At 42.1% G+C, this 14,321-nt stretch overlaps 1 protein-coding gene across 2 annotated transcripts in view; it reads left to right on the top strand.

Annotated features, from left to right (window-relative positions):
- Nucleotides 1-728: 728 nt before the first annotated feature.
- The window catches only part of OMA1 (OMA1 zinc metallopeptidase), a 36,478-nt gene continuing 22,885 nt past the window's right edge, over nt 729-14,321 (top strand). Inside the window, exons 1-6 of one of the 2 annotated variants that reach the window (XM_077333564.1) lie at nt 957-1,086; nt 5,223-5,748; nt 8,764-8,992; nt 9,731-9,904; nt 10,000-10,107; nt 11,474-11,602. In XM_077333564.1, coding sequence (XP_077189679.1) covers nt 5,240-5,748; nt 8,764-8,992; nt 9,731-9,904; nt 10,000-10,107; nt 11,474-11,602 — 1,149 coding nt within the window. In that variant the 5' untranslated portion in view covers nt 957-1,086; nt 5,223-5,239. Of the gene's footprint in view, nt 1,087-5,222; nt 5,749-8,763; nt 8,993-9,730; nt 9,905-9,999; nt 10,108-11,473; nt 11,603-14,321 lie in introns of both variants that reach the window. The other variant, XM_077333565.1, reaches the window with a different exon arrangement.

Below are 14,321 nucleotides of genomic sequence, written 5' to 3' on the forward strand. Positions count from 1 at the left end.
AATCAAACCCGGCTTGCCAAATTACAAGCCACAACTCTTAACTACTACACCAAGCGGGCTGGTTCTCTTTTGTAGACAGTCCTTTGCATCACTAGTCAAAAGAGTCAGGTAGTGATACCCAAAACAGACTCAGGATAATGTTATAGGTAAGAATGTACAATTATGACCCCAAAAAGCCAATGGTTTAACTTAGTGAAGTCAGCTTTGTGTGTGTGTGTTCTCCAGATTCAGCACTTGTATATTAAGGAGCCATGGACCCTAAATAGGTTGATGAAAACTAAGTATCCTCTAGAAGGCACAAATATTGAAAGGAAGTTAAGGAGGGGATAGAGAAGAGATTGTTCATTTGCTCAATAATTCTGGGTTTCAAAGATGCCCCTTTCCTAGTTCAATCCCTTTAAAGAAGAATATCTTTAAAAAGGAGAAAATTTAGATGGATAGCCCTGCTGGTCTGAAGCAGCAGACCAAAGTTTCAGTCCAATAGCACCTAAGACCAACAAAGTCTCATTCAGGCTATAAGCTTTCGTGTGCATGATAGATGAAGAAGCGCTTATGCACACGAGAGCTTAAACCTTAAATAAGGCTTTGCTGGTCGTAAAGGTGCCACCGGGGCCTTGCGTCTTGAAACCGACATGCGGAGAGTAAAGAGCCGGTCCGGAGCGCTGCTGATGAAACAAACCGCGACTGTGGGCGCGCGGCGTGCTTGGCAGAGTGACCTCACACACGCCCACAGACGACGACGACGACAACCTCAACTCCCGCCCGGCCTTAATGACAGAGGCGAATCCGTGTGTCGGCGGGGATGCCGACCGGCCCCTCGCGAAGTCTTCCGGCCGCGGCCGCAACAGCAGCGCGGCGCTCTCAGGGGCGGCCTCCAGGCGAGGCGAGGCGAGGCTTTCGAGAGGGCCCCGCCCCCACCCCGAAGCCAACCTCCCCAGCAAGGCGGCCGGCCGGCTTGTTCCGCCCCGGAAGAGAAAGTCAAACAGGCGCCATAGAGCCGGGAACAAGCAGCGGCGGCTGCATTTATTTTTTTATATTAGTGTCCTTTCCAGACTCCGCCTCTGTGGGTGCAGCAGCCTCTGAAGGGTAGGGCGAAAAAGCCAGCCTAGAGGAAGCCGTAGGAGCCGAGGCCGCTTGCCGTGTGGGCCCGCAGGGTTCATGGGGAAGGGAGGTGTGGTCTGGTCTCGCTCTCCGGGGCCGGCGCTGCTGAGCTAGGCGCCTGTCGGAGGGATGCCAGGCCGCCGGTGGGACCCCGGCTCCTGTGCAGCCCAAAGCGCTCAGCTCCGCTGGAGAGGAGGGCGGACAGCACAGCACGACGCCTGTCCGTGGCCTGCCGCCTCCCGAGGCCTCTCCTGGCCTGGACGGGAAGGAGGAGCCGAGCTCCTAGACGGCGCCTCTGTTCGCTGAAACCAGCGCGGGGCGGAGACAGAAACTGGCCCCCGCCGAGTGCGGCTTTTCTCCTCCCCCCGGAATCGCCTGGTCTGCGCTAGTAGGGGGCGGGGGCGGGCGGGGAGCCAAGGTTGGGAGCCCGGTGTTGACCTCTAGCTCTCGCTCGGGGCCCTTCCTCCTGCTTACCGGACGAATAGTTGGTGTGCGCCCGGGCTCCCCTGTCCATCTCAAACTCATAGTTTCTGAGTTTTACGCCCTCCCGCCAGAATAGCATTGATTCCTAAAAACCTCTGACGTTTAGATTGTCGTCTTTGTAATTCTTATTTGCACCCTCCTTTTTTTTTGTCCTGCCCTTTTCCCGGGGACAATAACATATTGGTTTTCTTCATTTTATCATCTGCCCTGTGAAGTGGGTTAGACTGACGTAATTGGCTCAAAATAACTCGCAAAGCTTTAGGGTTGGGAAGGGGGAGCTGAAACCAACGCTTCTACTCCTCACACTTGCTGCTGCTTGTGCTACATTTATAAAGACAACACAAGTTGGCCAAGTTTCATGCATTACAAAGAAGCACTTCCAGCGCAATGAACGGGTGTATATGCTCACTAGTTATAATGTGTCCGCATAAGCCCAGGCCAGATTTCTTGCCTTCTACTTCCTGTTCTGTGTACTACAATCTCCCAGCAGGCAGTGCTTCCAACTTTTGTTATAGCTGCTGCTATGTATAAGAACACACCTGTGGTGGATGCTGTGGGAGTTTCAACATCCCACATCATTCCTGAATTTTACTTTTCTGCTTTGGAGGAACTTCTGTCACTGCCTTTTTCTGTGGCTTACAACTAATATGCTTGCTTTAGCCATATTTTCACACATTGCAGTGAGGGGTATATTTATTTTTATTGATGATTGATTATTTTTTATAGTCTGCCTTTCTCACTGAGACCCAAGGTGGATTAACAGTATGTCAAGACAGTCACTAGGATGGGTCATCCCATGAACCATAAGATGTGTATTCTACAAATCTGGAACCAATCAGAAATCTGATAACAGAAACAAAGCAAAGTATAAATAGTAAGATGACACATTAAACCGTATAAAATAGCAAGATTGCATTCACAGTAAAAGGCAAAGCAAACTATATGCAGAAGTATACACCATAGTCCCTACCCCTTGACCCAAATATTTTTCTCAACCATGGTTTCCCAGTACAGCCCTGCTACATTGAGAGAATCCCTCTTGAAATAATTCAATGTTGCATAGTTTGCAGAAAACCAAGAGAGTGGGAGCCCTCCTGATTTCCTCAGGCAGGTTGTTCCATAAGGCAGGGGCCACAACAAAAATGCACTAGTACAAGCATGTTCAGTTTCACATGACTAGAGCTTTAACATCTAGGATTCCCTTCTTCCCTGGCAGGGTCTTAGGAGGCCCTTGGACAGGCTAAAAGGAGGGTATTCACTTCTACCCAAGTCCCTCTCTCTGGCATGCTCACTTCTTCTCCCTTTGCAGTCCAGCAAGGAATCAAGCCATTCTTCCATGGCAAGGGTTGCCAGCCTCCAGGTATCACCTGGAGTTTTCCTGCTATTATAGTTGATTTACAGATCAGTTCCCCTGGAAATAATGGCTACTTCAGAGGATGGATTCTATTGCATTGCATCCCTCCTCTCCTCAGGCTCCACCCTAAAATTTCCAGATATTTTAAAAATTTGAAAGTATACTTTAGATTTTTACCTTGCCTACCAGACCTAAAGGTGAGATCAGGGCAGCTATTTCCCAACCCAGAGCTGGCAAACCTATCCATGGTCCTCGGATGTACATTTTGACGGGCTCCTCCCAATCTAGTCCAGGAGCTATGCCCAGTAGATTGGCAAGAGCCAGAGCACCTCACCCACATGGCCTCCCCTAAAGAAACTTGTTTCTAGGCCACTAGGGTATATTGAGGCCAGCACTGCCTGATGTGTTTCCTGTCCCATCAGGTGCTCTCCCCTGGAACAGGTCTCGCAGTCTGAGCCTGACTTGTATCTGGCTGGGTCCTACCATGTCTCCTTTACAGTTGCCATGCTCTCAGCATCTATCAGGCCCAGCTGACATCTTGACATGTTCCTGGCCTGTTTCCTTAGCTGTGTGGCCTCTGGCGAGCTCATTGACTGCTGGGTTGTCCTTGCTGTCACCACCTCTTCTAGTGGCTTCCTTGTAGAATCTCCTGCGGCTGCTCTACAGTATGCTTAGATTACCCTGGCCACACCAGGCTCTGGGGGGCTAGAGAAAGTCTCTGATACCCTGGTCATGGTTGCTGGCTCCTGCAGGGCCCTTCTGACTGTGATTGGCCACCAGATGCCTTTGGTGCTGTTGTTAATGCAGAGGCAGAGGTGCCACCCCAGTGCAAGACAGTTGTTGATTTTGCTCATTTTCCTGTTGACTCCTATAGAAGGTCCTACTCAGATAAGCAAAGCTGTCAGGGCAGGAATAGGGTCTGGTTTTAAAACTTGTCACTGTTTTCACTAATAGTCTGATTTTAACTAAATCTGCATTGGGAAGTACTACTTTTTTACATGTTTTTGATCACAGTTGTGCACTCTGTCACTTGCTCACTGTGTAGTTCCTTTTTTTGGCATTTCAATCTGTCAGTTTTACATGTATTTCCCAGCTATCTTTCGCATGAGTCTTTCCTTACAGTTGCGTCTAAGATACATTTGCAGTTTATGTCCCCTTCTCCATTATGATGGAGTTTTGTGCTCCTGATATTATTATAGGCAGAACCAGTATGTTGTATACCAGTTTTCACCTACTGGAGGATGCATGCACTGTTAATGACAAGAGTTTATATAGCGCTTTGAAGTGTTTACTTAAGCAGTCAGTACAACTCCCAAGTAAAGTAGATCCATACTGGTGTTTCTATAATGCAGATAAGAAAAGGCAACTGAAGCAGTGAGAGGGCACCTTGCCTAAGGATGACCTGTGAATACACAAAAGAAGCAATGCATGATACTATTCATGGATTTTAGTGTTCCATTTGCTAGGTGGAGGCTGATCTGATTAGTTCAGGTCATTGAAATTCAGCCCTGTAATTTGATCATGTTTCAGCCCCCCCCCCCCCCAGTTCTTCTTTGCTTAGCCTGTGTCCCCCAGGCTGTTCGCTGGTCGTACCTTTCAAAGTTTGTATATCGGTTATAACTGTCTGTTCCTTCTTCTGCCTTACCTCTTGGCCCTGCTTCTCAGCAGCCACAACCTTATTTGCCGTCCTACCCAGTCACTTTTGCCTTCACATTCTGTGTGATGTCATTGACCTTTTGCTAAGCTATGTCTGTGTTCAGTCTTAACTGAAAGAAAAAGAAAACCACATACAGAAAAATGACCAAAAGTTCACATGAGGACTCTGGTGTTTGTCCTAGAGTTGTGAGAAAGTGCACAAAGGTGTACAGACTCTTTCCCAACATGGTGTAATATTTAGTATTTATTGGAGTATACATTATAATCTGTCCATCTTGGAAGGGACATGTACAAATAGAGTTTATCTGCATAAACAGTCACTTGAGTGTCTTTGTTCTCATCTTTCATTGAAAACAACATTGGAAAGGTTTGTGAGCTTCATCCACACACATGGGCTATGTTCGAATGAGCTAATGGTTATAAAGTCAGTTCTTCATACTATTCGCAGCAGCCACTCCTGGCATTTCGGTTAATCTACCTGAAGGCTTGTTTGGTTTCCTGTGCTTTTATTTAAACTGTACTGATTTGAGGTATCTATTTTTTCCAAAAAGTGCAAAAGAATTTACTGTAAAATAGCATAATGTCATATTCCTGTAACAGTCATGTATTTATGATGACCTTTATTTAGGTGCCAAAGTTGAGTGTATGAGACCGAGAGAGATGACTGCCCTTGGTGCTTCAAGATTAGCAACCAGGAACTGCACTTTAATTCAGTTAACATATTTGTCCAACTGGGGAACATTCATTAGTCCTTACAAGTTTTCCAGCAGAACTTTTAACGAATGGCAGCGTAAAGTGAATAAGGGCCAACCATGGAATAAAAGCAATAGTGAAAAATGCTGTTTTATGACTGGAAGTTCTAAATGGCACAGACACTTCGTTAGTAAAAGCCAAGAATGTTTTTTGAATGTGAAGAATACCAAAACAAGCAGTGTTACGCAACGCTCCTCTGTAAGGCCTTGTATTTTCTCAGAGAAATGGCTGAAAAAGGATGCATTATCTGGAACTCTTTATTCCTGGAAGTTACAAAATGTTGCTGATGTTCAGATTTTAAGGTCTTTTCATGGATCTCTATCATTGAAGGCTGCTCCTGTTCCCATCTTGTGGATTATCTTGAAGCCAGCTCAGAAACTTCTTGCTATCATTCTTGGGAGGTAAAGTATGAATATTGCTAGGGAAATGGGATGTAATATATACAACTGCTGTTACAGGAATTTAGTTATCAGCATAGTGTGTAACTTATAAATACTTCCATGCAAATGTTTGTGAAGTTTACAAATACCTTTTGACAGGATTAAGAAACTTTATTACAGTTGTCCTAGCCCCTTTTGCTTTCCAGTTCAAAGCCAGATGAGGCTGCCAAGCTAATACTAAAAAACTATCCTACCTGCCTCAAGCCTCAACCCAGGCTAGCCTTGTCAGATCTCAAAAACTAAATAGGAATACTAAGGTTGTGATATGGAGAGAGGCAGTGGCAAACCACCCCTGAACATTTCTTGCCTTGAAAATCCTATGGGTTTGCCATAAGTTGGTTGTGAGTTGACAGCAAACCAAAACTCACACACAAACCCTGCCTCAACTGACCTTAAAAGGCCAGGGAATGATGTTGGTGCTAGCAGTGGCACTGTGGCTTTCTTTTGCGCTTATAGTGTGTTTGCATCCCTTGTCTCAAAGAAGTGTGGGATTTAGGCCTAGAGTGCTAATTCCGATTCTAGGATTGGCAGCAGCTGGTTGTGTGTCTGAACTACTTGCTCCAGATAAGTAACAATTTGTATTGCTGTAGCTAATCATTTGCATATCTATCCTATGCCTTTAAAATGTGAAAATGTCTTTTAAGAATAGTGAGTTTTCAGCACATAAATTGTCAAGTTAAACATGCTTAAAATGGGAGTATTATTTTGGAATTACAGGTTTCTGGCACTTGTGAATGAGTCCTAGTCATTTTAAATTAGGAACACTACAGTTGTTTTGGGTTCTGAATAAAAAATAAGCATAAATAAGTTATTAGTCACTTGGAAGAAAAAACCCAGAAGAAATAAAATGTTCCCAAAGTATTATTGGCATGAAATCATAACTAGTGTGCGGACTAAATGAATAATTTTTAAATGTGTCTTTGATAGTACAGGACAGATCTTTTATCCAATGTGAGAATCTTTTGATAGTATTTCCTGGTGGTTACCCCATAAATTAGAGTATCTTGTAACCTTTGGTATGGAGAATCACTTCACTGTGTACCTTGTATTTCTGAGGTAATTCTTTATCATCTTCCATTTTTTAACAGCGCTTCAGTGTGTTCTGTTTTGCTCTTAACTTTGACTGTCTTACTGTACTGAGACTTTTAAAATATGATTAAAACCTGAATTGGGCTAGAGGAAGCACTTTGTGAATGCTCCTTCTCTTTGTTGTTCAACTGCCAGATATTGCTCTTCCCTCTTTGGACGTAGCATGCATGCATCAGAGCAGCAGATCCGTGTGTGTCACTCCCCCACCCCATGGATGTACAGTATATTGTACAGCTTGGGCGTATGCTGACAAAGCTGCTCATGACCTTCTACCTCATAAAAGGATTACATAAATACCCACATAAAATAGGCAGTGTAGGGAGGGGTCAATGTCTGTTGCCTTGTCTTTCACAGAGTATTTCTGGATTAACAACCACTCCTGTCACATTGGACTCACCTTGAGGCACATTTGATAACCACCCTTTAATTTATGATTTTGCTGATTTGAGGTCTCTGTGCCAAAAATAGAGCAAAAAGGCAGGGTGCAAAGTAGCCCTAAGATATAGGTGTTGATCATATAACATGAGGTCACTTTTTAAGCAGTTTAGGCCAGGATCCCACATGCTATATGGTATCCTGCAAAGTTGCTTTTGCTAGCCCAGGCTCCTTGTCATTTGCCTTGAGCAGCTGGCTTCACCTACCCATCTTATATGACAAGCTGCTTTTGAATCCCTTCTCAGTTTGGAAAGCAGTTTTCCTTATGGCTTAGAAAACTACTGTTGAAGAAAAAGAAGTCTAAGGTGCCCTTAGGCCCTGGAACAAGTTTCATATTTGGTTGGATTCTTGCCATAACCTTCACATTCACTAGGCATGCCAAGTAACAGATGCTGCTGTGGTTATATTTTGTTGTATATATTCTGATGTTGTGTCTGTTGGATGTAAATAATGTATGACTAGGTCCCTCTGAAAAAATGTCATGATGTATATGGTAACTTTTTAAAATTCCCCACCTCTTAATCGATTTCTCCTTTGTAAACAAAAAACACTCTTACAGTAAGTATCACTTAAAAAAATGTTTGACATGCATAATGTCCTCATCTTTCTCAACAATATAACATAATTTGTAAATACTCTGTATAATATTATTTCTCTTTTTAATATATTTTTATTTTGTGTTCCTTTCCAATTTTGTAAGGCCTTCTGAGGCAGTTTCAGAAAATCTGTACAAGATACTGACTTGTATCCTGTCAAAATGTTATGCTTGCACAAAGATTTCTGTCAGTGGACCAAGACTTCTTCATTTCTTCCCTTCTACTACAGCCCACAGTATTCCCTGAGATGTTGCCCCTGGGGGACTGGGGACCCAGGAATAGCATAAGGGGGGTGATGAAGGTCTGCAGTAAGAGGATTTTTTGGGATGAGGTTGAAAATTCTGTCAGTGGACATCCTCTGTGGAACTAAAACCATTTTATTTTAAGTTTTAAAAAAATTGAACTTTATTAAAATTGCCATTAGGCCTCTAGAATAGTGATTTAATGTTTTCACTTTCTTCATGTAGCATTTCTGCCCCTCTTTCTAATTGTGTGGCAAACTTCCTCTTGTGTTCTGCTTAGCTTCTCTCTCTCTTCCACCAGTTATGTTCTTCTGACATCTAGGCTCAGCCCTCAACTGCCACTCCTTGTTCCTCAGAATCCTCGTAATACACACAGCCAGTGGATTCTCCCGGATTTGATAGCTTTAAGGGTGTGATGGTGACTGTGTGTCCAGAAACAATGAGTACCTTGGCTACAAGTGCAAACTTGAAGGCATGCATACTGTTTTTTTTAGCATTGCTCAGGAGAAGAGAGTTGCATTCTAGGAGTGTGACAATGGGGTAGGTTCTCATATGCCATAAGAACAAGCTGCAATCCCATCTTATTTCAACTTTCTAATACTTGTACCTTACAGGAGCATAAGAAAATGGTGGCATGCTCTTCCTCCAAACAAGAAGGAGTTATTTAAAGAAGCTGTAAGAAGAAATAAATGGAAGATAGTCTTGGGCCTGTGTAGCTTTGGAATTATATATATCATGTTCTATTTTACACATTTGGAGGAGACACCAATTACTGGACGTGCTCGGCTTCTTGTATTTGGGAAGAAGCATTTCACTGAATTGTCCCAGATAGAATATGCCATGGTAGGTAGCTTAAAAAGCAATCAATTAAATAATTCTGCATAACTTCTGTTTTTTCCTTGTTAAAAAAACAAACAAAACTAACTTAAGTTCTTTTCTTGTGGTAGTGAGAGATACATATTGGGGGTGAAATAACCCATAAGGAGAATATGCCCCAGATCTTAGAAGGAGAAAACTTATAGTTATTTTTTAGAATCTTGGTTTGTGAGAGATAAATTTTAGTTTGTCCAGGAGTCTGCATTTGGATGTCAAGACAAACTGGAGTTTTTTCAATGTTTCTCAAACCGGAAACACTGTGTTTCTCTCTGCATGGGGACAGGAGGGGGGAGAGCAAGGCATGTGAGCATAGCAGTAAGCTATTCTAGTGCTTCCATGAGCAGACAAGTTTAACAAGGAGAGGTTACAATTATAGGGGTTGAGAAACTTTGCTCTCCAGCTGATTAATAAGCACTAGTTTAAAAATATAAACATTCTATTCCATTGATGTACTATTGCATTAATTCCATGCATCTGTTTCCTTTTTCTCAGTTAAGCACTATTAATCTTATGTTACACTGAATATTTCTTTGTCTCAAGCACGTGTTTATAATATAGCTTGAAAATTCTCTTTTTTTAATTGAACTGGATTGGCTTGTTTATGTGTGATGCCAAATCCTCTTCCATTGACATTTCTGTGTTAATATCTGTAAGTTTTTTTGGGTAAGCCTGTTAAATATAATGTCCTTCTTGGTCTAATTTCAGTGGATGGAAGAATTTAAAAACAAAATGGTACCTGAAAGAGACCCTCGCTATCAAGTTGTCAAACAAGTTGTTAGTCACCTAGTTGAAAGCAACAAAGATGTTCCACAATTCTCAGAGTTCCAGTGGTCTATCCATGTGGTAGAAGATCAAGGTATCAATGCATTTGCACTTCCAGTAAGTAAAAAATGAAAACCAAGGATGGGCAATTGCATCCTGGAGAGAAGCTACTTGAAACAGCTTGTTTACTTTCCCCTCCTTTTGGTCTACAGACGGGACAAGTGTTTGTTTTCACTGGTTTGCTCACTGCTGTGTCGGATGTTCATCAGCTGTCTTTCATTTTGGGACATGAAATTGCTCATGTTATTCTGGGACATGCTGTAAGTGCACTTTCTTTAAAAACCCTTTTGTTCTAATACTGATATTTCTTTCTTTTGGGATGGTACTTTTTATTAATGGTTGCAGTCAATAATATGAAACTTTTTTCACTCTTGCTTTTTAGCAGTCTGCTACCTTCTTCAAGATGAATTGTAGGCAAGGGCAGCTTGCGTCTGTTGTCTTCTGGCATAGTGTGGTTATGTCATTCACTGAACTGAAAGAATCATCATTGGATGCTAGGGATATAGACTGGACTGTACAAGGCTAAAGCCTGTGGTTTTGAACAAGGAAGTAAAGTATAGTGTTTGTAGTATTGCTTAGTATCAGACTGATGCTTCAGAAGTAAACCACAAGATTTTCATTACCATCACATATAGAGTTATACCCTTCTAAGCCCATTGGCTTCAGTAGCTATAGAAGGATACAAATCTGCATAGGACATCACTGTTAGATGCCCAGACATAGCTGATAATTATGGGAAAGGACCCCAGTGTATCTAATTGAAGGAAATCTTCTGTCATTCTTAAAAGATTTTTACATATTCCATGGCTGATGTGTACTTAGACCTGAAATACAGAGGGTCAGAGGGAAAAGACCTAAACTGTAAGCTGAGCTCTTCTCACAGTTCATTGGATTCAAGTCAACCTTTTAAGAACACTTTGTTATTTCAAGTGGCAAGCTTTTTAAAAATAACTATATTATTATCATTTGGTACTTTCATAGCGCATGTTTGATTGTCGACATGGGTTAGTCTCATGTCAGGCTGCTATTACTCTTTTCGTGAAGTACACTACAAGAAGGGCTACATGACTTGATCCAGGTTAGAAGTTGTCTCAATAAATCCATGTACCCTTTGCATTCTCACTTGCCCAACCTTCAGATTTAACAGTTCATTGTGCCATAGCACTTCTCTGCTATGTATATTTCTTGTTTAGCTTACTGATAACCTGCCTTTCTCACTGAGATTCCAGAGTACAGGAAGGGAGAGAAGGGTAATCAGACAGTATTGGACATCACATAAACAATGCAGTAGGACTAGGAATAGAAAGCAGAATGATATTGCAAGCAACAATATGGACGTACAGTATAAGATATACAATGAACAATGGAAGACAACTAGGAATACAAATTTAAATGACCGCATGAACAGCAAACTGCTTAGGCAGGTACAAGCAATGTAGAATATTGTATTACAAAGATTCAAGGCAGTGCAGTACTCACTCCCATATATAAGTCCCCCTCTGACCTGTTCTGTTCCAGAGAAATTCCATTACAATTCCCACCTAAGGTCACTTCTGATTATGAGAAGTTGCATGTATGTGATATTAGTACACAACTTAAATGCCATTGTTTTTTTGTTGTTTTAAGGCAGAGAAAGCAAGCTTGGTGCACTTCTTGGATTTCCTCTCTCTCATTCTTCTCACAGTGATATGGGCTGCCTGTCCTCGAGATAGCGTTGCAATTCTAGGCCAGTGGATCCAGACCAAGTTTCAGGAGGTAATCTACGCTCTGCACCTTGCTTCGTTCATTATTTTTTTCTGAGTTCCAGTTCTGTTTTTGTATCCCTCTGTTGCAACACACTGGCCTCATTTGGAAACTGGATTCTGTGTTAGTTGGACCGTATGTCTGGTCAAGTGGGATTTTTTTACATTCTTAAAGCACCTTGAATGATGGTTCCTAAAAAGCTAGGAATTATAATGCAGCCTAGATACATGGGTGACTTATTGCAAGATTGGGTTTGCCTTTTTCTCATTCAAAATATGAAGAAAGGTTGGATCGCCCTGCTTAGAAAAGACAGCAGATGGAAGTTATAATAGAGGCAGGGATTTGTGTATTACATATTTATTTAAATCATTTATATGCCACACTTCCACCCAGTTCATGGTTTCTAAGGCAGCAAACATTTCAGACATTAAAAACCATCTGAACTACTCTCTCTCATACACACACGTCTCATAAGAATTTGGAAGCTATGCAGAGTGAGCCGTGGTTAGCACTTGGATGGGAGACAAGCAAGGAAGACTGGGATTGCTATGCTGAGGAACGCAATGCCAAATGACCCCTGCTGATTTCTTGCCTTCAAAACCCTATGATCCTGAGTTTCCTTGAGTGGTTAACGAGGTGATGGCACACAATTATTCTATGATTATATAAAAACATACAAATATATAAGTACATAAAAAAGAAATTAGGAGGAGGGCTAATAAGAGGGGATGCCAAACAAAACAGATGTGTCACACATTGGCAGAATGCAGAAACAGAGGGAGACAAATGATACTCCCTGGTGCTACGGCAGAGAAGGCCCTTTCTTGGGTTGCTCCCCATCTAGCCTCAGAGAGTGGGGGCATTGAAGCTGGGCATTTAAAGATGACTAGAGTGGTTGGGTACATTCATCTGGGAGTAGGTGATCCTTCAGGTATGCTGGCTCCAAGTGTATAGGGCTGTAAAGGTGAATACCAGCACCTTACAATGGGAGACAGTGTAAGTAGGACAAGACTCGAGCTATATGTTCCTTAAGACCTGTTTAAGTCTAAATTCCGCCTGCAGCATCCTATACCAGATATGATTTCCAGACAGTCTTCAAGGGCAATCCCATGTAAAATGCTTTTCTTTTAATCCAATAAGCAACGCCTCAAAACTACAAATCTGCTCCTTTAGTAGGAGAGCAGTCCTATTCAGAACAGGAGATACCCCATTTCCTGGGTCATGCCTTCTATCTTCCAATAGTACCTTCTTTTGTCATCACCTTCATTTTTCATATAGCTACTGCCCAACATTAAAATCAGCAATATTATAATAGAGCCTGGAACTAATTCATGAAATATATAATAATTCTTAACATAGCTGCTATGACAGATCATTCTCTACTCCCTTTCCCACTCTGAGGTATGTTTTCCCCTCCAAAAGAAAATTCACTGTCCCACCCAGGCACCGTTAGATCTCTATGGCTCTGTTTAGCCCTGGGAACATCTGGGAAGGAACAGAGCCATCTTTTGTGCAAAATCCCCTAGTCAGAATGGCACTGAGGCATTTTTTATAAGCAAATAAATAAAGTATTTTATTACAAAGAGGGAAGGGTGGATGGAATACAGCTTTTTCATTATACAATTCAGTTCCTATTTAGTTAGACGTTCTTATTCAGTGGCTTCTTATTTGTATTTTCCCTAAAAAACTTTTTTCTTTCTCAGATCTTCTATAGAGTTCCCCCGAACTCTCCCTGATTTCTAGAAAGTGGACACTCTCAGCTTGTGCCACAACTTTCTACCTTCCTTTCTGAAGTGACTGAAGCTCTACCTTGCACAAATGTATCTTCGGAAATTCTCCCCCGATTTCACTTTACAGCTGGACAGAAGTCTTCCAACTCTTCCTCAGAAGGATTCCTCCTTCCAATTTGGCTTGATTTGGGAGCAAACGGCTGCCCAGATTCTCTGTCTGCCAAATCACTGTCCTAGTTGACCAGACACTGTATGGATTAGCCCTGTCAATTGAAACCCAGTACTCTCACTAGAGTTTCTACTCAGATGAGTGTTTTGGCTAAGGGACTGTCAGACTAACCAGTCTCAGATTGTACAATGTAGCTCTTTGAAATATCTGGGAGTCACACTGAAAGAGACCCTGAATTGGAATGCACACCTAGAAACCATCAAGTCCTCTGCACTGAGGTTAGTTGGGTCTATTCTGAGATTCTACTACACAAAGGGAGGACATCTTATAGACTGAAACTATTTACTAGCAAGGCCTTCCCTCACCTCTTGTACGCTGCTAAAATCTGGGGTTGGAAGGAAGATATTATCACCAGCCTAGAAACTATTCAAAATCTTTTTCTCAGGCGTATCTTAGTCCTTCCAAAGGGGACATCAGCAGCTCTTATGAGAGCAGAAACTGGTCTTCCCTCAATCAGGGCTCGCATACATTTGGCCATTGTAAAAGTATGGAAGAAATGGAAGCATGGAACATCAAGTTCAAATAGTGAACAATCTTTTAAGCTTTTGATGGCCAAAATTCCTTCTCACTCCAGATTTTTAAACATTTTGTCACATTATTCCATCCCAGACGACCAGTTAAACTCTTCAGTAGATAATAACCAACTCAGAGACTGGGTATTTATCTCAGATGCTTTGATTGATAGATCATTAATCCTGCACTCTAAAAGTTCACCCTGGTACAAACTAATCAAAACAAATCACTTGAGATCTTCCTATTTAGTCTATCTTTC

This window comes from Paroedura picta, chromosome 4, assembly GCF_049243985.1.
Source record: "Paroedura picta isolate Pp20150507F chromosome 4, Ppicta_v3.0, whole genome shotgun sequence".
Lineage (NCBI taxonomy): Eukaryota > Metazoa > Chordata > Lepidosauria > Squamata > Gekkonidae > Paroedura > Paroedura picta.